The 25,322-nt window shown below is 44.6% G+C and overlaps 1 protein-coding gene across 1 annotated transcript; it reads left to right on the top strand.

Moving 5' to 3' along the window:
• The first annotated feature begins 299 nt into the window (after nt 1-299).
• On the top strand, nt 300-24,937 carry LOC101950008 (maestro heat-like repeat-containing protein family member 2B). Its single transcript, XM_065576474.1, has 17 exons — nt 300-396; nt 1,853-1,905; nt 4,462-4,569; nt 4,925-5,044; nt 5,298-5,420; nt 6,615-6,767; nt 7,575-7,601; nt 7,927-8,049; nt 8,462-8,541; nt 9,031-9,166; nt 9,335-9,430; nt 10,314-10,418; nt 16,849-16,972; nt 18,408-18,517; nt 22,545-22,697; nt 23,854-24,008; nt 24,904-24,937. The coding sequence occupies exons 1-17, from the start codon at nt 354-356 to the stop codon at nt 24,935-24,937; spliced, it is 1,743 nt and encodes a 580-aa protein (XP_065432546.1). The 5' UTR covers nt 300-353.
• Nucleotides 24,938-25,322: the final 385 nt, after the last annotated feature.

The raw sequence follows: 25,322 nt of genomic DNA, 5'->3' as shown, positions 1-25,322 counted from the left end.
TATAGCTAGATGCTTATAGACAGGCTAAGGAATGTGTATGATTGGGTCTCTCTCTCTCCACCCTCTCCTGAGACACACTGTTCTGCATCCTCGTACTAGCTGGAATGCTTGCTTCTTCAGGAAGACACTGCAGTAGAAGCAAAAACTCTATTGTACGGTCTCCACAATGAGAGAGTCCGAACTATTCCCTCCTTCAGGAACAAACTGGTGTTGTGCTGACAAAACTTAGCCTGTTCTTTCTCTCTCATTGACAGGTAGTAGCCTCATCCCCTTATGAAAGAGAAGGACATAGATATGCTGCCTTGCAATTACTTAAGGCCCTGCACCACATTATCCACGCAGCAGTGGGTGAGATGTGGGTAGTAAAGATCCCACCTCTGCTGCAGTACATTGAAGGTAAAGTGCTAGTTAGGAGGAGTGCGGTCCATGGAGAATAGAAGGGAAGCCACAAAATGCAGCTTCGTATTGACATGTGTTGTGCCATTCCTGTTGCAGTACATGAGAACAGTGGGGAATTGAAGTTGGGGTTCTGGGCCCTCACTTTTCCTTCACCTGGATAACTGGGAACCACTGGGGTAAATCCAGAGTTTAACCACTGAGGCCAATTCAATCAGGGCAGAATCAGGCCAGGAAGGTTTCAGCTGAATGGAAATTTTACATCAGTTCCCCCCACACCTTTGCTAGGTTATTAGTTGGGAAGGTGAATACCCATGAAGCTGGAGGTTTGTGAAATATTTTGGGGTTACATATATAGTCTGATTTTGCAAACTAAATTTTTCTGAAAATTAAACCCCATGTTTACTTTCAAGGGCGATTCAATTAAAAAACCCAGAGTTTTCTTTCTGTAAGGAAACCTGAGCCATAAAAGCTAGGTTGGCCAAGTGGCTGCCCTATGTAGAATCTAGGTATTGTGGGCCCAAAAATGTCTTTCACCAATTTTACAGTGGTATGAATCTATTGACCTCCGTGGAAAAAACCCTTCAGTCAGTGTAGGCTGTGTCTACACTATGGGGTTATGCCAGCAGAGCTCCAATGACGTAGCTGTGCCAGGGTAGTCTCTGTGGAGCATGACAGACCCTATGTGGAGCACAAACCCGATGTTTCTGATGAACGTCGGACCCCACAATGTTCAAGTGGGTTTGATATTCAAAAAAAGATTTAAGAAATGAGCTGTATCTTCCCTAGTTGTTGTTGCTGTACAGAGTCCCCAGTACTACATTGTGCCGACATTAAAGAAGGGTAGGTTAGAGCTGGACATTCAGAAACAGGGCCAGATTCTCAGCTGATGTAAATCAGTATAATTCCATTGACTTCAGTGAAGCTACACCGATTTACATCAAGTTAGGATCGAGTCCAGAATCTCTTCTTATGCAGGAAAAGTTTGTATTCACATTAAACCCAGTCCTCTGATGTGCTGAACCGTTTTGTGAGGTGCTCAGCACCCTCAGCTCCCATGAAAGTCAACAGGAATTGGGAGTGCTCAGCATCTCACTCCTGGTGGGTTGACCCTGAATAAAAATGCCAGCAGGGTACATAATATGATACTTTCTGTTGGTCCAACAAAGAACATTGGCGTAGGTCCCATTTAGCCTTGAAAGCCCAGGTATGTTACAGCTTGGCAGACCAGGGGTTTTAGAAGGACAGATTGCAAAGGTAGGGTGACCAGATGTCCCGATTTTATAGGGATAGTCCCGATTTTGGGGTCTTTTTCTTATATAGATTCTTATTAGCCCCCCACCCCCTGTCCCGATGTTTCACATTTGCTGTCTGGTCACCCTATGCAAAGGAGATACCTGGGACGACTCTTCTTGCTAACCTAGGTGACACTATTGTTTTGCCTCCTGCTTTATAGGAAACACAGAGAATTCCCTGGACCATGAACGGTGGGAGCACATGCTGCTTCAGGTACAAGATGGCTTTCAGATGTATTGTCACAGCCCTCCCTCCCCCCTCCAAATGTACCAGCTGGGGAAAAACTTAATGATAAATTATTCATTAGAAGCAGATCTGGTCAAACCATTTCATTTGCAACTTTTGTTCAGTGAAAAATGGCCTTTTTTATTTTCATGGGAGATTTTCAAATTTTTCAGTTTTTTTTTTTTTTTTTTTTTTTTTACAAAAAACAAAACAACCCCAACCCAAATAGAAAATGTTTAGTTTTTTTAAACTGATGTTGATTTTTTGGGGGCTTTTTTCCAGTTGCTTTCCTGTTTGTCTCCTCCCCCCTCTGGCTTTTTCAGTCACAAAGTGGAAGAGGGGGAAAAGGCATGGGGACGAGGGATAAAGGGAAGGAAAGGGGGGAAAACAAAGAATTGAATAATGGTCATTTTTGATTTGTAAAAGCAAAATATTTTTGTTTCTTTCACTTTTCATTTGTGTGGTGAAAAATCCCACTTGTTTTGTGAAATGGACTTACTATTGTTCAACCAACTCTAGTTATAAATAACTCTGTATTACCTCTGGGAACAACACAAAACTTAACCATAAAACCAGCATGCTAATGGTGCTAGTGCATCACTGGGGGACATCTAAAGGATTCTTTTTTTCTATTTGCCACTCAAAAGAAAATTTGCTCTGAGAAACCCAACGAGGAAAAGAGACAAGACAAGGTTTGGTGACTGTATCTCATGGAGAAGCCTTTCTGGTCAGAAAGAGCTCTTTACAGCCTCGTGTAAATCCAGACAAGGAACATTTTTATGGCGAGCGCTGAAAATGAAAGGAAAGGAACTAGTGACAAATAAGCCCCAGAAGGTTTGGAGTTCCATTTGGGGTTGGATTACACTCTAGAATTTCCCATTCCAGATCCAGGCTCATTTGAAATTCTTTGGGCTAAAAAATCAAATAAGATTAGGTTCTCTTGTGAGGTTTTTGATATTTTCTGGCTGCTGTTCAAAATTCGGGCCCGAAACAGCAAAGTGCTGAGAGTTACTAACCTCTCGCTGACTTCAATGAGAGTTGAGAATGTGACCCTGGATCCTTTGGGTGCCCAGTGGCAGAGGCCACAGGAGTGCATAAGATTACCAGGATTCCCTGGATCTGATCTCTATATAATCAAAGGGTGTCATGTAAAGACTTTACTGGATACCTGTGCCACACGGATCATCATAATCATTGCACAGTGACTGGATGGATAATATATAAGGCGTTATGGTTGTATACTGAAGTTTATGCTTTTAAGGTCTGTGAGTTAGGGCTGGTCACCAGAAAGCGATCAACAAGTTTCTTTCAGGCAGGAGATGCTTATCTGCCTGAATGGCTGTATGTAGATGAGTAATTATTCACAGTGGATGCTAATCAATAGAGCAACATTCTAATCAAGTGGTTGCAAAGTCTCCAGAGGAGATTCGATACAAGAAAAACAAACAAACAATAGGGGGTACCCTGTTTACAAGTGAAGACAATGGATGCTTGGAACTATATCTGGAGGTCCAGAGGTATCCTGCATCAGGTATCCTTCGCCTATTGGATGAACTGCCAGCTAGCTTGTCTCATGAATGGAGGATCACATTTGGTCTGGGTGTTTCATGCTGGGAGAGAGATTTGGGGGAGCTGTCCTTTGTGAGACAGGGGAATGTTTGGTTATCTAAGTTTAAGCTCTAGAAGTGTGTTATGATTTTATTTGTATGTAACCATTTGTTTACATTAATTTTACTTGCTGCTTCTCAAATCTCTGATCTTTGTGAATTAAACTCTACTTGTTTTCACTATAAACGTATCTAAGTGAAGCATAGTTGTTTTCACTCTAAACGTATCTAAGTGTGTTAAATGGAGCGGTGATGCTGAGGTGACACCGGTGACATGGTATGTAGCAAATCTATGAATTCTGTGAGTGTCCAGTGGAACAGGGGCTGGACATTCTGGGGCTGCACAGAGAGCTCGGCGGTTGGAGTGTACCGATTGCTTACCTGTAGAAGGACAGAGGAGCTGGATGGGGTGAGAAGGGTGTGCTTGTGTTTCCTGTGGCTGGCAGAGTCAGGAGCTGACACCTGGCAGGCACAGAGAAGGCTTCCTCATGCTAAGGGCAGGTGGTAGTGAGGTACCTCACAACCCTGGGTACTCTCGGGAGGTGTCATAAGGGGTCCACAGCACTTCAGAGAAGGTTCCTGGTCCTTCGTAGTCCAGGGTTCTTTGTTCAAAATTTATTAGACCTATTCTCCATCCACTATAAAATCACTCCTCAATGGTCAGATTTCTTGGCTCCATCTCATTCTCCAATTCACTGTCTATCTGGGTTTGGAGACTGAGAGGAATCATCAGGCAAAGGTTTAAGAACAACAGGCAGAGGAAGTCTGGGTTGTTGATGTTTACAGTTCTCAATAGGGAAATAAGCTTCCCATGACACCTGAATATTGGAAAGTTTAAACAGAGAACAAGGAAGAAAACAAACAAACAAACAAACCCCACAACAATCCCCAAATTCTTGCAATTAACCATCTACTTTACCTCTTGTTTTACACTCAGTTCCTAAGAACATCTCTGGAGACGATAGACAACAGTGCCTGGAGCAGCCAGATAAGCCTTGAGTTGAGCCAGCAGATGGCCAGCTATGCCAGCCCTTCCAAAGAGAAGGTTTGTTATCTGTTAAGGCTTAGTTTCTAGTTAATTTCCCTTGAAATTCTGATTGGGGGGCTGCATAAGGCTTCTCTCAAGGCTTCATTACTTTATATTTTATTCTGCATATAAAATTTGTTTTTACTTGTTCCCTGCTCTCTTGCCCCCCGCCCACCCTTCCAATATTTGCTTGGACAGGCTGCTTGTCTGTACTGCATTGTTGGTTCTCTGGCTGGGCTAGATGTTGGGATGTTTCTGCAGTATGGATGCTTGGACTTGGCTATCTTGTTCCTTCCTGAATGTTGCTGAGCTGGGTCTGTACTGACAGGCACGTTGTGTTACCGATATCTCAGTGCTGGTCTCTTTCTTTCAGAGTTTCCTGTATAAGGCGCTAGGAACATCCTTAGCAGTTTGTCAGGACCTGGTCCACGTTAAATCACAGATTAATGCATTTCTGACGACAACAGATTATATGGAAGCCCCTGAGAGAGAGGTGAGGACTCTGTCCCTCTCCCCACTTTACCAAGTAATCCCTGAATGCTCCCTGTGGGGCTCAGCTCTGAGTTGGCCTGGGACAGATGCCATTTTGCTTCATATCCTCATTGCTATTTCACTCAGCCCCCTCCCTCTCCCCATGTGTCTCAGGCCTCATTGGCACTTTACACCACTTCAGGTGAAAGGAATGGAGTCGTGGGGTCTATCAGGCACCTGGTTAGATCCTAACCAGTATTTTTCTTGGGTGACAGGGAGTCATTTCCGTCCTCGCATTCTCTGCTGAGAGCCACTTGGACCTCACCTTGAACGCACTTCAGGAGTTTGGGGCTGCAATCAGCAAGGTTAAGATTTCTGGGCTCATCGACCGTCTGAAGGTAAAGGAGCCAGGGGGTTCTCTCAAACTTCCTCTCCCTCTAAAGCAGGGGCAGCAACCCTGCGGTAGTGTCTGCTCTGGTCAGCTAGCATTGTCCCCCAGTGTATGCGTTCTGTGTGATGCCTGCAGTTAAGCAGGGAGGAGCACAATCTGGAGCTGGGGTTCTCTCAAATGATTTTTATCGTCTCATGGCTTGAGCACCCCTCCCATGCACAATGTGTGGGAACTACATCAGTTGCTTGCATGGAAAAACATTTAAGGTATTTTTATGTTTTTTAATCCCGGAAATGAGAAGGTGTTGCAAGCAACATGTGGCTAACGAACCTGCTGTAGGTAGACCACCAGTGGTCTACAGATGACAATTATGGAACCTCTGATTTAGAGCAGTGGTTCTCAACCTTTCCAGATTAGTGTACCCCCTTTCAGGAGTCTGATTTGTCTTTTGTACCCCAAATTTCACCTCACTTAAAAACTACTTCCTTACAAAATCAGGCATAAAATTATTAAAAAGTGGCACAGCACATTATTACTGAAAAATTGCTTATTTTCTCATTTTTACCATATAATTATAAACTAAATCAACTGGAATATAAATATTGTATTTGCATTTCAGAGTGTAGTATATAGAGTAGTATAAAGAAGCCATTGTATGACATTTTGGTTAGTAACTTTGCAAGTGCTTTCTTTGTAGTCTGCTGTAAAACTAGGCAAATATCTAGATGAGTTGATATACCCCCTGGAAAACCTCTGCAGACCCTCAGGGGTACACAAGTACCCCTGGTTGAAAACCACTGATCTAGAGGATAGAGCAGGAGACTAGGCCTCTGGGCTTCCATTGCTGGCTCTGCATTTACTCACTGTGCAGCCTTAGGCAAGACATTTAGCGCCTGATCTTGTACCCACCAGTGTCAAGGACTAAGCTCCCGTGTACTTCACTGCTGTAGGTTCAGCATTTTAGGCTCTCTGTGTCAGAGTGACCCGTGGGAATGATGGAGATACTAATAACTCCCTACCACACACAGTTATTATATTGCTTAAATACTGTTTGCAAGTGGTTTGAGATCTTTGGCTGAAAAGAGCTTTGCAAGTGCAAGCTGCCATTGCTACTGTGAGCAATTCCTCGGTCAGCAGATCAGAATTCCACGGCAAAACGAATCAGAAGAACTGGTCTCTAGTGACGTTTCCGATTGTCTAGGACTACCACCATGGGAAAAGAGGCAAGACTCGCAGCACCCTGATGCTGACATACAGCAACGTGGCTGTCCATGCTCCAAAAGAGCAGCTTCTCTCCCGAGTGGAGGCAGACATCACAGGGAACATCCTTCACCATTACAGAGCCAGTTGTCGGGTAAGCGCTTTTGTGCGATAAGGGTTAGGGGCATTACCCTGAAGTGATAGCATTGCCTCTGAGTTTATAGAGAGAGGGCTTGTATTTTCTAAAACTCTCCTTTGAGCAATAATTTGTCACATAACTCAAATTTAAAACTGTAATGGATGGAGCGTGAGCTGTCACATGTTGTAGCATTTTTGTTGCTCTTCTTTGTATTTTCTCTAGTTTCTCTATATTCTTCTGAAATTCTGTAGACCACAGCTACACAGTAATTCAGATGCAGTCACACTCAGGCTATTCAGAATAACACTCTAACTCCCCTAATATGTATGTGTATCTAGCTCTATCTTTCACTACCCAAGAGAGACTAGTGCTAGCTTGTATTTAGTTGATTTGCTGTCACTCTGTTTCTTGGACTCACTGCTTCCCTTACCTCTTATCTGTCTTCTTGTTTGTCTGTGTGCTCCTTATTTCTGTTCCCTAGGTGTCTGACTGCTGGCACTGACTCTCATCTCAGAGCAACCTCTCCACGTCACTTTGCCATTCAATCCTGCCCTGTCTGACTGAGACTCTCACTTAGGCATTGTCAAAAACAGTTGACCAAACTTATATCTTCCAGTAGTTCACAAATGCAAATATTACATAGTATGGCCCCTGATAGTGACCTCTACAAAACACCCCCTTTGGATACATTTCCTGCCTTTTGGAAGATTTAACAATAGTGATTTCTCTCTGCTCCATATTCACCAGCCAGGACATTTTGAGGATGTGTGTTATGGGGGACTATGTACATTGCTAAGAGCTGTTTTGCATTTTGTTTTTCAGGTGCTGGGCATCACTCTTACGAACAAGGTAAATTCTAAATAATCTGCCCTCAGCTCTTGCATTTTCTATACACAAGTTGCTTGCTTAAATTGCACAGAGCTTGATTTCCTTGCTACATCAAGCAGGAGTCCTGGCTGCTCTGGTGTAAGTGGACCTGGATTTATTTGATGAACCTGGGTTTTCTCTTCTTCTGAGGTGGGTGAAGAGCCGGGGTCCTCTGCCTTCTGGGGTCTGTGGACACCTCTCTCCTCTCCTGAGGCTAGATTTAATTCCTGATCTTTATCTTCTGGACTCTAGTTCTTCTCTCAGTTTCTCATCCACATCCTCTTGTTTCTCCTTCTGGATTATGTAGGACATGTACCTAAAATTAACCCTCATCCAGAATGTCACGGAGATTAGCTGTGCCATCTTGGAGACCAGAGACTTTCAGGAGTTCGAATTCTCTTACAAACAGGAGCTCCTTGGCTACATGCTGGTGAGTGATTAGGAGCTTTGAGGACTGAAGTACAAAGGAGTTTGTTGTAATGCAATAAGACTGGTTTTCCAGGGAGATGTTATTTTAGCCATTGGCTGTGACTGTACTACTGCAGTCTCATGAGCTACCTGCATGGCACCCGAATGCTGGGTCCACTCTGAGCTCGGCAGAGATGCTGACATATTGTGGGCTGTAACTGGAAGGAATGGCTTGTGTCTGGTGAATTATCTTTCTGTCCTCCGTATAGCCTGCAGATGGCCCTATGGTCCATTTCAGAGGCAGAGAGCCTGCTGAGTACGGTGTCTGTTTATTACAGGTCTGGCATATGGCCCTATTTCAGGGTGTGAGAGGAAGACCTCTCTGCCTTTCAAATCCATTTCCCATTTTTTATGTCCCTATTAATGCATTTCAGGACTTCATTAAAAAGGAACCACTGGATTCCCTGGCATCTCCAGTTCGCTACAAGGCAATTCTTGCCATTGAACATCTGAGGTAGGCTATTTTCTGCCATATTTCCTGGCACTGTGATGACTTCTTATTTGTTAATTCAGGAGTGTCAGGTTGGGAGCAGTCTGATGCCTGCAGGGTTTGGCTCACATGCTGCTCACCAGCAGAACTTTCGTTCTTGAGGGTTCGAATGTGTCCATTTGGAGGTTTGTGCTTGAAAGACACAAGATTGCAGGTTGTGGGCCATGCAGTACAATGGAGGAGAGTTCAGATGGGGAGGGAGGGGTCTGGCTAGCTGGCAGGGGGAAGGAAGCTTGTGGGTTTCTCTAAAAAGGGGACTTGAAGCTTTAGCTTTACTTCTAGATGAGCCAATACTTAATAGAGGTGCAAAGAGGTGCTCAGCTGCAAAGTGAAGGGTTGTTTGCATTTGGGGTTCTTGACTGGGGCAATCTCTAGTCATTGGACCCATTTCTTGTACTTGGAGGTGGTACTGAGTCTAATGCATGACTTTTCTCCCTATCTTTCTTCTGCCAGCAAACTCAAACCATCTTTGACCTTGGAGGATAACCGTGAGCTCCTTGATCAGTGTTTCAAAAGTTTATTTCCCCTTCCTCCCTTGGAGAAGACGAAAGAGGAAGGCGAGACAGCAAAGGATGCTCTGCATATACAGGTACGTGACAACAATTCTCCTCTGGCACCATCCACTGTATTTCTGCCCAGCAGGCACTGGGTGATGGCAGTCACACATGGCCTCCCTGGCAAGGTTATGGTTAGCTTTCCCCAGCCCACACACACAGATGATCTGTGCTGAGCCTCACTCCTTCTCTTCTGGTTTCAGTCACTGTACGTAGGGTCCGTGGAAGCCCTTGGCAAGCTAATGAAGACTTTGCTGGAGGAAGAACCAACTGCAGACTGGTTCCAGGAAATGTTTGAAGTGAGTAGACCATTGAACCGTGGTGGAGATTGTTTCTTGCGTTACAGCAGGGAAGAGTCAGAGATTTAGGGGGGTCAAGCTTCAGTTGTGGAGGAATTTTCCACAATGGAGTGAATTTTAGGGAGAAAGCACCAAATTCTTCCTGGGATAAGCGGGCATGTGCCCCACTGAAATCCACGGAAGCTATGCCATTTTATGCCAGAGCTGGATTGGGATCAAGTTCTTACAATGGAGTTGACATTACTTGGACCGGCAAGAAAATCACCACTGCAGTAGCCAAATCCAAGAGAACCAGTTGAAACTGATCATTTTTTCGAAGAGGAATTCATTACTATTGAGTTAAGCCCTGTGTATGGAAACTCATTCAGAGGAGACTTCCTGTTCCTCAGACATGAACAGAATATCTTGAAGAGCTGAGGGGTGGGGAGTTTGTTGCACCTTCCGTATAAAAATGAAGTTATAAAAGGAGCTGGGCTGGGGGGACTTCTCTGCTCTTATTCAAATTAATAAAAAGAAATGCTCCTCTCTGTCATTTTGCCACTCGACGTGGGAGAAGTTGCCCAGGAATCAGACCACAGCAGCAGACATCAAACAGCATGCAAAGTGCTAGACAGCTCCCATCAGACAGTCTACAGCAGACATCACATACACGGGCCCAGATTCATCTCTCATGTACCTCCTTTGGCTTCAATCACCAGAGGTGAATCTGGTCCCTGGGACTTGTATATCTAAGGGGCTCTTCCATTAGACATGTGATTCCTTTGCTACACCGAGGTCAGATGCTTTGGAGAGGGATTTTAGTGACCATTAAACCTGTTGAAGAGGAACTTTTGGGAGGGATTTTCTGGTACTAACTCTGTCCATTCCCCTGCTCTACCAACAGCTACTAGGGCCATGGTTCAGTTCAGAGAAGGAGTGGGAGAGAGAAAGGGCCTTGCAGGCCAGCACCCAGCTGCTGACTGCCTATCAAGAGACAGTTAATAGCACAGTGAGTATAGCCTCTTACTCTTCCTTGAGCGACTTCCCTGCTTATATCAGATCTGACTCTCCACGCAAATGCATGAAAAACTCTTCCAGGGCAGCAGGTGGGATCTCAAGGTGACTAAGATCCCCCTGCTTCCAGAAGAGAGAGGTTTACACAACAATGCCGTGACCACACTCCGGGCAGACTGCAAAAAGTAGAGGGCAGCCAATCCCCCAAACTGATGACTTATTCTATAATTAGATTTGCCAAGTCAACAACAAAAGAGCTTCCACCCTAGTTAACAAGATGCCAAATGCAGCCCCCTTTTGGCATTCCAGACCTTGGCTCCCATCTAAACATCCATGTCTTGGAAGCGGTGGGAGGGATTGCTCAGTGGTTTGAGCATTGGCCTGCTAAACCCAGGGTTGTGAGTTCATAGAATCATAGAATATCAGGGTTGGAAAGGACCTCAGGAGGTCATCTAGTCCAACCCCCTGCTCAAAGCAGGACCAATTCCCAACTAAATCATCCCAGCCAGGGCTTTGTCAAGCCAGGCCTTAAAAACCTCCAAAGAAGGAGACTCCACCACTTCCCTAGGTAACGCATTCCAGTGCTTCACCACCCTCCTAGTGAAAATGTTTTTCCTAATATCCAACCTAGACCTCCCCCACTGCAATTTGAGACCATTGCTCCTTGTCCTGTCATCTGCCACCACTGAGAAAAACCAAGCTCCATCCTCCCTGGAACCCCCCCTCAGGTAGTTGAAAGCAGCTATCAAATCCCCCCTCATTCTTCTCTTCTGGAGACTAAACAATCCCAGTTCCCTCAGCCTCTCCTCATAAGTCATGTGCTCCAGACCCCTAATCATTTTTGTTACCCTCCGCTGGACTCTTTCCAATTTTTCCACATCCTTCTTGTAGTGTGGGGCCCAAAACTGGACACAGTATTCCAGATGAGGCCTCACCAATGTCAAATAAAAGGGAACGAGCACGTTCCTCGTCTGCTGGCAATGCCCCTACTTATACAGCCCAAAATGCCGTTAGCCTTCTTGGCAACAAGAGCACACTGTTGACTCATATCCAGCTTCTCGTCCACTGTGACCCCTAGGTCCTTTTCTGCAGAACTGCTACCCAGCCATTCGGTCCCTAGTCTGTAGCAGTGCATAGGATTCTTCCGTCCTAAGTGCAGGACTCTGCACTTGTCCTTGTTGAAGCTCATCAGGTTTTTTTTGGCCCCATCCTCTAATTTGTCTAGGTCCCTCTGTATCCGATCCCTACCCTCTAGTGTATCTACCACGTCTCCCAGTTTAATGTCATCTGCAAACTTGCTGAGAGTGCAGTCCACACCATCCTCCATATCATTAATAAAGATATTAAACAAAACCGTCCCCAAGACTGACCCTTGGGGCACTCCGCTTGAAACCGGCTGCCAACTAGACATGGAGCCATTGATCACTACCCGTTGAGCCCGATGATCTAGCCAGCTTTCTATCCACTTTACAGTCCATTCATCCAGCCCATACTTCTTTAACTTGCTGGCAAGAATACTGTGGGAGACCGTATCAAAAGCTTTGCTAAAGTCAAGGAATAACACATCCACTGCTTTCCTCTCATCCACAGAGCCAGTTATCTCATCATAGAAGGCAATTAGGTTAGTCAGGCATGACTTGCCCTTGGTGAATCCATGCAGACTATTCCTGATCACTTTCCTCTCCTTTAAGTGTTTCATAATTGATTCCTTGAGGATCTGCTCCATGATTTTTCCAGGGACTGAGGTGAGGCTGACTGGCCTGTAGTTCCCCAGATCCTCCTCCTTTCCTTTTTTAAAGATGGGCACTACATTAGCCTTTTTCCAGTCATCCGGGACCTCCCCCGATCGCCATGAGTTTTCAAAAATAATGGCTGATGGCTCTGCAATCTCATCCACCGACTCCTTTAGCACCCTTGGATGAAGTGCATCCGGCCCCATGGACTTGTGCTCGTCCAGTTTTTCTAAATAGTCCCGAACCACTTCTTTCTCCACAGAGGGCTGGTCACCTTCTCCCCATACTGTGCTGCCCAGTGCAGCAGTCTGGGAGCTGACCTTGTTCGTGAAGACAGAGGCAAAAAAATCATTGAGTACATTAGTTTTTTCCACATCCTCTGTAGTAGGTTGCCTCCCTCATTCAGTAAGGGGCCCACACTTTCTTTGACTTTCTTCTTGTTGCTAACATACCTGAAGAAACCCTTCTTGTCACTCTTAACATCTCTTGTTTAATCCTTGAGTAGGCCATTTAGGGAAGTGGGGTAAAAATCTGTCTGGGGGTTGGTCCTGCTTTGAGCAGGGGGTTGGACTAGATGACCTCCTCAGGTCCCTTCCAACCCTGATATTCTATATCAAATATAGTGAGGGGTTACTGAAAACCTGATTCACATATGTGAGGTTCATTGATCATAAAGGACCAGATGCTTATCCCCAGGTCAATGTGAATCTCAGGTCTTTCACAAATATCATGTTGTCAGCCAGTCCTTAATAACGAAATCTAAGATTTATTGTTAAAAGAAAGAAGAGAGTTACGCATGGTTAAAAGATTAATATCCATACAAGTGACTTTCAATGTTCATAGTTCAGGATCACAACAGTGATGGAATAAACTGCTGGTTTGTAAAAGTCTCTCTGGAATCATCCCAACAGATCAGAATCCAAAGGCAGCTCAGATGTAAAGTCTGTTAGTTTTTTCCATGCATTTTCCAGGTTATTCCAAATGATTATTTGGAAAATCTCTGTCCTATGGCTTACACTTTCCCTGTTCAGAGTTTAAGCAGACTAGAGATGATAGGATCAGGCCCAAGCCTTCTCTTTTATAGCTATTCTAGCAGGCTGACAAGCCGACCTCACAGAAATTGTCACAGAAGGACCTTCCCCCAATGCAGATCACCTGTTGTACTTTGCTTTGAAGATAATCTTCTATTTCCTGTGCATACACAGTAAACTAGTTAAATTCATTCACGTAAGCTAATTAGCCGTTCTTCCATTATAACACAGATAGTTAAGCTGAAGATAATGTAGAAATTATTGGTTTCCTGAAGTGTCTTACATCTTTGATTTTCAGGTTAACTGAAGACCTTGCATACATAATTAAGGCAATTAAGATATGAAAGGGAATTAGCATCTACAAGCTAATTTGGTGACATTGTGAAACTTCTAACCGGGTATAGATAAACACAGACAAATACACTTAGCAACTAGTGTTCATTTTTGAATGAGTTGCTGATTGCTAGTCTAATACATCTCTTTGAAATTCACATGCAAGTGAACTGTCTATTTCCTCATGTTAAAATATGTTAAAATATCCTCACACCTTCTATGGGTCATCTCGATTATCACTTCAAAGGTTTTTTTCTCTCTCCTGCTGAGGATAGCTCATCTCAATTGATTGGCCTCTTACAGTTGGTATGGCTACTCCCACCTCTTCATGTTCTCTGTATGTATAAATATCTTCTTTCTGTGTGTTCCATTCTATGCATCCGATGAAGTAGGCTGTAGTCTACGAAAGCTTATGCTCAAATAAATTCGTTAGTCTCTAAGGTGCCACAAGTACTCCTGTTCTTTTTGCGGATACAGACTAACACGGCTGCTTCTCTGAAACCTGTCTTGATACAGTAGAAGCGCCTCTTGTTAAGTTATTATGGGTCATACACAGGTTGACTGGTCTGCCAGTGTCACAAATGCATTCTTGGTTCTTATGCTCCCAGGATGCTAAAGCTGAAGTTCTATTTAATCAGCTAAGAACATAAAACATAAGAGTGGCTATCCTGGATCCCCCAGGAGAATGGTTCATCTAGCCCAGTATCCTGTCTTCTGACAGTGGTGGCTGCCAGATGCTTCAGAGGGAATGAACAGAACAAGGCAATTGTCAAGTGAACCATCCCCTGTTGGACAGTCCCAGCCCCAGCTTCTGGCAGTCAGAGGCTTAGGGACACCCAGATCATGGGGTTGCATCCCTGACCATGTTAGCTAATAGCCATTGATGGACCTATCCTCTGTGAACTCATCTAATTCTTTTTTGAACCCAGTTATACTTTTGGCCTTCACAACATCTCCCTGGCAATGAGTTCCACAGGTTGACTGCATTGTGTGAAGAAATGCTTCCTTTTGTTTGTTTTAAACCTGCTGCCTATTAATTTCATTGGGTGACCCCTTGTTTCTGTGTTATGTGAAGGGCTAAATAACACTTCCTTAATGACTTTCTCTACACCAGTCATGATTTTATAGTTCTCTATCATATTCCCTCTTAGTCGTCTCTTTTCCAAGCTGAAAAGTCCCTGTCTTTTTAATCTCTCCTTGTACAAGAAGTTGTCCCATACGCCTAATCATTTTTGTTGCTCTTCTCTGTATTTCTTCCAATTCTAACGTATCTTTTTTGAGATGAGATGACCAAAACTGCACGCAGTATTCAAGGTGTGGGGGTACTGTAGATTTATACAGTGGCATAATGATATTTACTGTCTTATCGATCCCCTTCCTGATGGTAACTAACATGTTGTTATGGTTTTTGACTGCATGTTGAGCAGATGCTTTCAGAGAACTGTACACAATGACTCTGAGGTCTCTTTCTTGAATGATAACAGCTAATTTAGACCCCATCCATTTGTATGTACAATTGAGATTATGTTTTCCAATGTGCATTCCCCAATTCAGTACAGGAATCAGAGGCACAATGTTATCAGATGTGCCCGTTACTTTGGGTAGGCACATTGATTAGGGTTACTCTTCGGGGGGGGGGGGGGAGTTTTCTGTAATTCTATCAATATACTGCTTATGTCACTTGTGTGTTCATATGGAGCTCTACTCCTTCTTTCTACAAGTCCCCTCCCAATGGAGCTCCCAATGGAGCTATCCTGCAGGACCTAGGTTCCCCAGGGCTAATAACTAGAACTAGATGAACATGCACACACACACACACACTAGCAGAGCAAGTCAATCAGCACTCCCCAGCTGATCCCCTCATATGTCCCTGTATTCAGTGGGCTGGGTTAAGCAGCACTTTCAGCTGCCCCCCACTTATGTGCCCCAAGTTTAACACGTCCCTATCACACTTTCACATTACAATTGTACTGGGAGTAACACACTTGATGAGCAAACCCCACAGTATTTCTGGGCACCACAGGGATCTTTAGCTTAGGTAAAAGAAGTGTTGCTGCCGAGTAAATGGGGGAAGCTAAAAACACAAAAGAGTAAAATTCAGAGAGAGAGAGAAGCAACCAGCTGAAAGAATAAAAGTTATTTATTGAATAATAGTGATAACTACACAAGGAGCTAAACAAACATAACAGTTACATTTTAAAGGTTCAGGGGTAGCCGTGTTAGTCTGTATCTACAAAACCAACAAGGAGTCTGGTGGCACCTTAAAGACTAACAGATTTATTTGGGCATAAGCTTTCGTGGGTAAAATCCTCAATTCTTTGGATGCATAGAGTGAAAGTATGCATCTGAAGAAGTGAGGTTTTTACCCACAAAAACTTATGCCCAAATAAATCTGTTAGTCTTTAAGGTGCCACCAGACTCCTTGTTATTTTAAAGATTAATACCTGAGGTAGAAAAGAAAACGGGGAGAGAGAGAGGGATCTCCCCCACTCCATGAGGCTTGAACTGGTCGGGGTTCCCAGGTGATGGTGGTAGCTCAGGGTCCTGAGTGCTGGCGACAGGCAGAGCCCCCAGCACGATCAGTCAGGAGATGGAATCCCATTGGAACTGATGCAGAGTTTGGGTCTATACATCAGAACCCTTACTTGGGCATAGTTCAGGGGTTTTGTAGAGAAAATACAATGGTTCAAGGGAGAACACTAGATTTGTTTATGGGTAAACTGATGGTTCAAGGTTTTCTTTAGGCTAGACAATAGGAGCTGATCACTCTTGGCTATGGGTGTTGTTTTCTTCCAGGGAGCTCACAAGGCAACTAGGCTGCTTCAGTATTTTGGGATATCAATCAAAGATTTATTACTAGAATTGGTCTGATAATTGCTGAGCCGGGTGTGTGCAGGCGTAGGTTCATTAGCATCTGGAGCAGGGATTCCCATGATGCAGTGCATCCCTGCTTTCCTGGTCCCAGAGTTCAGTTCTCTGTTCTTCATTCTTTATGCTAATCCCTATTCCATCTTTCAGGCAGATCAGGCTAGGGGAGTTGTCTCTGTTCTTCATTCTGTATGCAAATGGAGATGTCTTAATCTTGTGACCCTTGTCAGGAGGGGTCTAGGTGTGTCTCCCCAAACCCTTCATTGTTCTCTGCAAGCCTTTTCTCTGATCGGTTTTGGTTCAAACAGACGGGGGTGGAGGGTGTCCTTCATGAGTCACACCGGCTAGATACTGCGCCTGGTTCCCCAAAAACACAGAGCTGACTGGTATCAACAATAAGGATGGCAAGTGAAGTCTCGTACAGCTGGAGAACGTTCATTCTTCATTCTTTTTTAATTAGACTCAGGAAACTTTTAATCAGTTTGGATCTGTGATTGGACTAATAGCACCATACAGCTGTGATTCACTGGCCACGTCCCGTCAGTGGGTGGTTGACTGTATCAGCTGCCTTCTCTGTATACAAGGTGAGGAGACCATTAGCAGGTATAAGTAATTCTTCACCTTCTTTCACTGTTGTAATGTCCATTTTTCTGCCTGTCTAGTTCTTTCTGTCCTGTCTGTTGGCATTTAGATAACAGAATGGTGGCATCTTGTAAATACCTCATTAGAAGAGAAGATTGTGATGTGTAAAGAGCCTAGCACACTTTTGGGAACTGTACAAATAATAAATGGTCTGCATACAGGTAGATAGCTGCTAAATTCTTTAAGGCTTCTCTACACAGGGACACTAAGGAAAGTTGATCCAAATGAACTAAAGGTGTAAATTTAAAGTGGCATTAAACACATGTGTGGATGCTCTGATTCTGAATTAAAATGGCCCTTATTAATTTTAGTGAATTATATGAATTAAAGTAACCTGAAATAAGGCCCCTTTAATTCTAAATAAGTGTGTCCCAATAGGAGTTTAATGCAGTTTAACTAATGCATTTTGAAAATTAATTTGGATTAGCTTTCTTGACTATCTCCATGTAGACAAGCCCTTGGTACTAAACATTTTCATTCTCTTTACCCTGCCACTGACTGTATTGGAGGGGTTTCCTGGAATAATTCTTTAAACAAAAAGTTCTTCTAGCAGCCCTCTGTCATGAGCATTCAAAGCTATTGGAGTAAGTGTAGGCCATTTTCCCCTTTGTGAAAGAGTAGGATATTCTTTTCACCTAATGGTTAGATGTAAAGGGATAGAACTTGGTTATCGTTTAAGGCCATTTCCAATTAGGGTGACCAGACAGCAAATGTGAAACATTGGAACAGGGGGTGGGGAGGTAATAGGAGTCTATATAAGAAAAAGATCCCAAAATCGGGACTGTCCCTATAAAATCGGGACATCTGGTCACCCTATTTCCAATTATTATTAATCAGTCCTAAAAACAGTGTTGGTGATTCAGAACCAGAAGAAGGGACTCCAATCTTTGAATGTACAAGATAGAAATCCCAGCATTGTTTAGAAGTGACTGATGAGCCTGGGTTTCCTGCTGAAGGTTTTGTCCAGCCCCATCTCTTTTACAATGAGAGTTTGGTGGAGGGATTCACCTCTGCATTGGAACCTCAGATCTACCTGCATGAGTTGTACTTGACTATGAGATTAGATTTAAATACTGAGAGCAGAGAGGCTACTGAAACCAGACACACCCAGAAAGCTGCTCCAAGCTGAATACAGTGCTTGTTCAATCCTGTATCATTCACAGTAACATACCACTGCCGTTAACTTTCAGACATTTAGGGTGTAATCCCGACTCCATTACAGTCAACAGGAGTTTTGCCATTGACTTCGATGGAGCCAAGATTTTACACTATGCTGATAACAGCATAGCACATGGATCCTTCTGTATGAATATCCATGCAGTAGAGGTTCAGTTTCATTAATCGTTACAGTACTTTTTCTCCTTTTCTCCACTCCAGGCCAGTCCATGAACCTGGGGTCAGCAGCGGAGGAGCTGAGATGTCTCCGTGAAGCACTAACAGCTCCAGACCCTGAGGCTCTGTTTCAGACATCTTCCAAAATGGCCAGGGTAACTGACTCAAAAAGCTTGTGCGGATGTTCTAGTGACGGGGCACTGTTCATTTTACATTTACGCTTTCGTGATGCCTTTCCGTACTTGGAGTGAGCTGTGGGAGCGGGGCATTCATTTCTAGTAACCAGCAAGATGCTTTTCATAGATGTGTGCTATGAATGCCATGTAAAACCAGATTCCACAGAATGCTGCACACACATGAAAATACGCATGCAGCTGCGCACACATGTACCTATCCAGCCATCCACGAGAAAAAACTCTGTTAGTGGAACATCAACTTGAGAAACCACCCAGTCTTCATTCTGTCACTTTGTGGGTTTGCCTTAGCCTATATTTGTGTGCATGCCTCTCTTTACTTCATTTTATATGTTGTAAAAAGATGCAGTGTATATAAGAGAATACAAACTGGAAACTTACCTCCTGCACATCTAGTACAATGTTCATAGAATCATAGAATATCAGGGTTGGAAGAGACCTCAGGAGGTCATCTAGTCCAACCCCCTGCTCAAAGCAGGACCAGTTCCCAACTAAATCATCCCAGACAGGGCTTTGTCAAGCCTGACCTTAAAAACCTCTAAGAAAGGAGATTCCACCACCTCCCTAGGTAACCCATTCCAGTGCTTCACCACCCTCCTAGTGAAAAAGTTTTTCCTAATATCCAACCTAAACGTCCCCAACTGCAACTTGAGACCATTACTTCTTGTTCTGTCATCAGGTACCACTGAGAACAGTCTAGATCCATCTTCTTTGGAACCCCCCTTCAGGTAGTTGAAAGCAGCTATCAGATCCCCCCTCATTCTTCTCTTCTGCAGACTAAACAATCCCAGTTCCCTCAGCCTCTCCTCATAAGTCATGTGCTCCAGTCCCCAATCATTTTTGTTGCCCTCCACTGGACTCTTTCCAATTTTTCCACATCCTTCTTGTAGTGTGGGGCCCAAAACTGGACACAGTACTCCAGATGAGGCCTCACCAATGTTGAATAGAGGGGAAGGATCACGTCCCTCGATCTGCTGGCAATGCCCCTACTTATACAGCCCAAAATGCCGTTAGCCTTCTTGGCAACAAGGGCACACTGTTGACTCATATCCAGCTTCCCATCCACTGTAACCCCTAGGTCCTTTTCTGCAGAACTGCTTCCTAGCCATTCGGTCCCTAGTCAGTAACAGTGCATGGGATTCTTCCATCCTAAGTGCAGGACTCTGCACTTGTCCTTGTTGAACCTCATCAGGTTTCTTTTGGCCCAATCCTCTAATTTGTCTAGGTCCCTCTGTATCCTGTCCCTACCCTCCAGCGTGTCTACCACTCTTAATGTCATCTGCAAACTTGCTGAGAGTGCAGTCCACACCATCCTCCAGATCATTAATGAAGATATTGAAAAAAACCGGCCCCAGGACCGACCCTTGGGGCACTCCACTTGAAACCGGCTGCCAACTAGACATGGAGCCATTGATCACTACCCGCTGAGCCCGACGATCTAGCCAGCTTTCTATCCACCTTATAGTCCATTCATCCAGCTCATACATCTTTAACTTGGGGGCAAGAATACCATGGGAGACCGTATCAAAAGCTTTGCTAAAGTCAAGGAATAACACATCCACTGCTTTCCCCTCATCCACAGTCAATTATCTCCTCATAGAAGGCACTTAGGTTAGTCAGGCATGATTTGCCCTTTGTGAATCCATGCTGACTGTTCCTGATCACTTTCCTCTCCTCTAAGTGCTTCAGAATTGATGGACCTGCTCCATGATTTTTCCAGGGACTGAGGTGAGGCTGACTGGTCTGTAGTTCCCTGGATCCTCCTCCTTCCCTTTTTTAAAGCTGGGCACTACATTAGCCTTTTTCCAGTCATTTGGGACCTCCCCCGATCACCATGAGTTTTCAAAAATAATGGCTAATGGCTCTCCAATCTCATCCGCCAACTCCTTTAGCACCCTCGGATGCAGCGCATCCGGCCCCATGGATTTGTGCTCATCCAGTTTTTCTAAATAGTCCCGAACCACTTCTTTCTCCACAGAGGGCTGGTCACCTTCTCCCTATACTGTGCTGCCCAGTGTAGCAGTCTGGGAGCTGACCTTGTTCGTGAAGACAGAGGCAAAAAAAGCATTGAGTACATTAGCTTTTTCCACATCCTCTGTCACTAGGTTGCCTTCCTCATTCAGTAAGGGGCCCACACTTTCCTTGACTTTCTTCTTGTTGCTAACATACCTGAAGAAACCCTTCTTGTTACTCTTAACATCTCTTGCTAGCTGCAACTCCAAGTGTAATTTGGCCTTCCTGATTTCACTCCTGCATGCCTGAGCAATATTTTTATACTCCTCCCTGGTCATTTGTCCAATCTGCCACTTCTTATAAGCTTCTTTTTTGCGTTTAAGGTCAGCAAGGATTTCACTGTTAAGCCAAGCTGGTCACCTGCCATATTTACTGTTCTTTCTACACATCGGGATGGTTTGTTCCTGCAACCGCAATAAGGATTCTTTAAAATACAGCCAGCTCTCCTGAACTCCTTTGCCCTTCATGTTATTTTCCCAGGGGATCCTGCCCATCTGTTCCCTGAGGGAGTCAAAGTCTGCTTTTCTGAAGTCCAGGGTCCGTATTCTGCTGCTCTCCTTTCTTTCTTGTGTCAGGATCCTGAACTCGACCATCTCATGGTCACTGCCTCCCAGGTTCCCATCCACTTTTGCTTCCCCTACTAATTCTTCCCTGTTTGTGAGCAGCAGGTCTAGAAGAGCTCTGCCCCTAGTTGGTTCCTCCAGCACTTGCACCAGGAAATTGTTCCCTACACTTTCCAAGAACTTCCTGGATTGTCTGTGCATCGCTGTATTGCTCTCCCAGCAGATATCAGGGTAATTAAAGTCTCCCATGAGAACCAGGGCCTGCGATCTAGTAACTTCTGCTAGTTGCCGGAAGAAAGCCTCGTCCACCTCATCCCCCTGGTCTGCTGGTCTATAGCAGAGTCCCACCACAACATCACCCTTGTTGATCACACTTCTAAACTTAATCCAGAGACTCTCAAGTTTTTCTGCAGTTTCATACCGGAGCTCTGAGCAGTCATACTCCTCTCTTACATACAATGCAACTCCCCCACCTTTTCTGCCCTGCCTGTCCTTCCTGAACAGTTTATATCCATCCATAACAGTACTCCAGTCATGTGAGTTATCTCATCAAGTCTCTGTTATTCCAATGACATCATAGTTCCTTGACTGTGCCAGGACTTCCAGTTCTCCCTGCTTGTTTTCCAGGCTTCTTGCATTTGTGTATAGGCACTTAAGATAACTCGCTGATTGTCCCGCTTTCTCAGTCTGAGACAGGAGTCCTCCCCACTTGCACACTCCTTCTCGTGTTTCCTCCCAGTATCCCATTTCCCCACTTACCACAGGGCTTTGGTCTCCTTCTCCCGGTGAACCTAGTTTAAAGCCCTCCTCACTAGGTTAGCCAGCCTGCTTGCGAAGATGCTCTTCCCTCTCTTCGTTAGGTGGAGCCCGTCTCTGCCTAGCACTCCTCCTTCTTGGAACACCATCCCATGGTCGAAGAATCCAAAGCCTTCTCTCCGACACCACCTGCCTAGCCATTCACTGACTTCCACGATTCGACGGTCTCTACCCAGGCCTTTTCCCTGCACAGGGAGGATGGAAGAGAACACCAATTGCGCTTCAAACTCCTTTATCCTTCTTCCCAGAGCCACGTAGTCTGCAGTGATCCGCTCAAGGTCATTCTTGGCAGTATCATTGGTGCCCACGTGGAGAAGCAGGAAGGGGTAGCGATCCGAGGGCTTGATAAGTCTCGGCAGTCTCTCCGTCACATCGTGAATCCTAGCTCCTGGCAAGCAGCAGACCTCTCAGTTTTCTCGGTCGGGGCGGCAGATAGATGACTCAGTCCCCCTGAGGAGGGAGTCCCCAACCACCAACATCCTCCTCCTTCAATTTGCTGATGCATATATCTTTCCATAGAGATATTAGGCCTCCATTTTTAAAAATGCTGGAGCCAAACATCATTGCAGGCTCTCCTGTTTTTGATTTGTTCCCAGGTTATTAGTGAGTACTTCCCCACAGAACAGGCCACAGACTTTATTCACTCCACACTGGATGTTATGCTGTCTCCTAGCCCCACCTGTGCCACAGCAGCTGGACTGTGGATGAAGATCATCCTGGAGGAGTGTGGAGATGCCATGCTCGACCAGGTAAAATGGGAAACTGGAGAGGTTTTCTGCCTAAACTCTAGGCTTTTAGAGCTTTGCCCTCATGTGTAATGAACAAAAATCTTGCTGTTTCTCCCCCTCGAACATAGAGTCAATCCCATCTCTGTTCCTACCCTAAGATAGGCAATGGCAGAATCAATAGCAGTAGACAGAGATAATCCAAGGGAAAAGGAAGATGGTCGGTTATTTATTTGTCTAGCTTGTTGCCACAGTATTCAGCCAAGAAAGGCTTGAAAAAACAGACTCTGGGGAAAATACAACAAGACAGAATGATTGGCACTTGGAGGCATCCAGTTCTTAGGAGGCCTATGGCTAAGGGCTACCTGGATAAAAATAGCACTGTGGTCATTCCCAGTCAGTCTGGAGCCTGGGTTCTGAGACCCACCCTCTTGCCAGGTTTCAGAGCCTGGGCTCCAGCCCAACCAGGAACTGCTACACTTTTACACTGCTGTGGGATTTTTTGCTGTGTAGATGTACCCTTTAAGAATAGAAGGGAGAGAGAAAACTATAGTGTCTTTGGGATCCACTATTTATATGCCTTATTCTGGAGCCCAGTGCGTTAGGGCTAGATGAAAGGAGCACTCCACAAATCTTCTAACAAGGCTGGTGAAAGGCCTCAGGACACGGAACCCTCGCAGCAGAACTGCCATGTTTACCCAGTGTTTTGAAGATGTGAAGGGCTAGGAATGACTATGAGAGGTCATCACCTGTTCATAGTCCCAGGCATTTGCACACTATGTTTAAAACACTTGCATATTTTGTGCTTGTGGTTGTTTATGAACTCTGCATTCTTCGAGGCAAATGGTCGGGATTTGGCTGCTTAAATCACACCTGCAAAATGTGGGCAAGCAAAGCCTTCTTTTGTGCATGCGAACTGGTTTATTTAATGCATAGCTGGGCACCACCACATTAAATTACCTGGTATGTATATGTGTGTGTCAGTGTTAATTTTTACAGCCAAGTGTGGGCAATTTTTGTGGGTTAAAGTTACGCAGACATATTTGAAGATTTGTTTCTTGAAGTGAGGAATTTCTAAAAAAGCAGCAACTGGCTAACTGGCTAAATAAAGGTTTTTATTCTGTAGAATGAATGGAGAGAAAGAAAAAGAGACATTTCTTTCTGGTTTTGTTCCTTCCAGGTGCCAGATATCGTGAATAAAATATATAGCTGCACGCCTACTATCCAGGAGGGCAGCTTGAGGCAGTTCCTGGTGGAGGCAGTGTGCAGTCTCGCTCACCATCACGTAGAGGCAGTGATCTCCAGCCTCCTCACAAAACGTCTGCCGATGGACAGGTATATACCGCTACCTATTGCATTCGTCTTGGTAAAACATGGATCCCACAGCTTTACTGGGAGATGTAGGGCTTTCTTTAAGCAGCAGAGAGTTTGGAATAATTCCTAAAGTTTAATAGCCTGGGTCTTTCTGCAGGAAGGTCCAAGAACATGTTAAGGTGGGGTGCGGAGAGAAATTAAGTGTCATTCTGTTTCCATTAATTAATAGCTGCTTTGACATCCTAAAGACCTATCTTTACTGGTATAACTGGAGGATATTGTTGGAAACATCTACCTCTCTAGACACCTGAATTGACCTGACTCTGGAAATTAGCAGTGGCTGTTGGTTTCCTGGAAGCATGATAGCTTCAAGTCCAATTATTCTGGCTAATGACAAAGAATAGGGCCAATATTGTCATCAGACCTCCGCTTGGTATCAGTGAGGGTGTGGCTGCTAGAATAGAGTTGCTGTCCTGGGTACTTAAAACTGGACTGGAAGCAGATCCATCATTTCATTTAAAGCCCCCTAACTGAGTTATCAGTTATCAGTGCTGGAATCTAAGACCATAAGAATGGCCATACTGGATCAGACCAAAGGTCCATCTAGCCCAGTATTCTGTCTTCCGACAGTGGCCAGTGCCACATGCCCCAGAGGGAATGAACAGAACAGGTAAATGTCAAGTGATCCAGCTTCTGGCAAACAGAGGGTAGGGACACCCTTTGTGAAGGGGACATAGGATAGCCATGAATATTCGTTCTCATAGTTGTATATCCAGTTAGTAGGAATATTGCTTTTCTTTCATCAACTGCCTTCCAAACCCCAGATCTTTGGAGCCACATGTTCATGATTCCATATTTACTGGGAAAAGGGAAAACAGGAACTGAGGTTGGCGCTCTGTGTCCTGTCCTTCTGCAGTCTAGTAGTAATGGTGAGGCTGCAGTACGACTAGGTCACTTAACCTAGTTCTGTAACTGGAAACTCAATATTGAAACACGAGGAGCGTTAAAGGAGGACAGTAATCGTAACTTTCTCATCATTGGCAAGGAGAAAATTTGGTCTTTACTTAAATATGACGCATTCAGTCTGAGCCACAAAAGTGTCCAGGGGTCACATGTAACTTCTGTTAAATTGCAGTTACACGACTGAGCTGTGGAGATCTCTGGGGGGAGACCCCTTGCTTGCCACTCAAGTCCTACAGGTCCTGAAAGACAAGATAAAGACTCCAACAAGCCAAGAAGGCCGCATCACTTCAGAGACTGAAATCGACAGGGATTTGGCAGCTGCTGAACCTCTCTCAGTAAGTAAAGACAGACACGTCTTTCAGGCTTTCCTCT

The sequence above is a fragment of the Chrysemys picta genome, chromosome 22 (assembly GCF_011386835.1).
Source record: "Chrysemys picta bellii isolate R12L10 chromosome 22, ASM1138683v2, whole genome shotgun sequence".
In the NCBI taxonomy this organism is placed as follows: domain Eukaryota; kingdom Metazoa; phylum Chordata; order Testudines; family Emydidae; genus Chrysemys; species Chrysemys picta.
The sequence above is the reverse complement of the archived record's forward strand: the minus strand, read 5'-3'. Positions and strand labels throughout refer to the sequence as shown.

Coding starts and splice junctions, on each gene's coding strand:
- LOC101950008 (XM_065576474.1), top strand. CDS start 354: ATGTGGGTAGTAAAGATCCCACCTCTGCTGCAGTACATTGAAG. Junction 7,602..7,926: donor GCATCACTCTTACGAACAAG/GTAAATTCTAAA, acceptor TGGATTATGTAG/GACATGTACCTAAAATTAAC. Junction 9,167..9,334: donor AGGATGCTCTGCATATACAG/GTACGTGACAAC, acceptor TTCTGGTTTCAG/TCACTGTACGTAGGGTCCGT.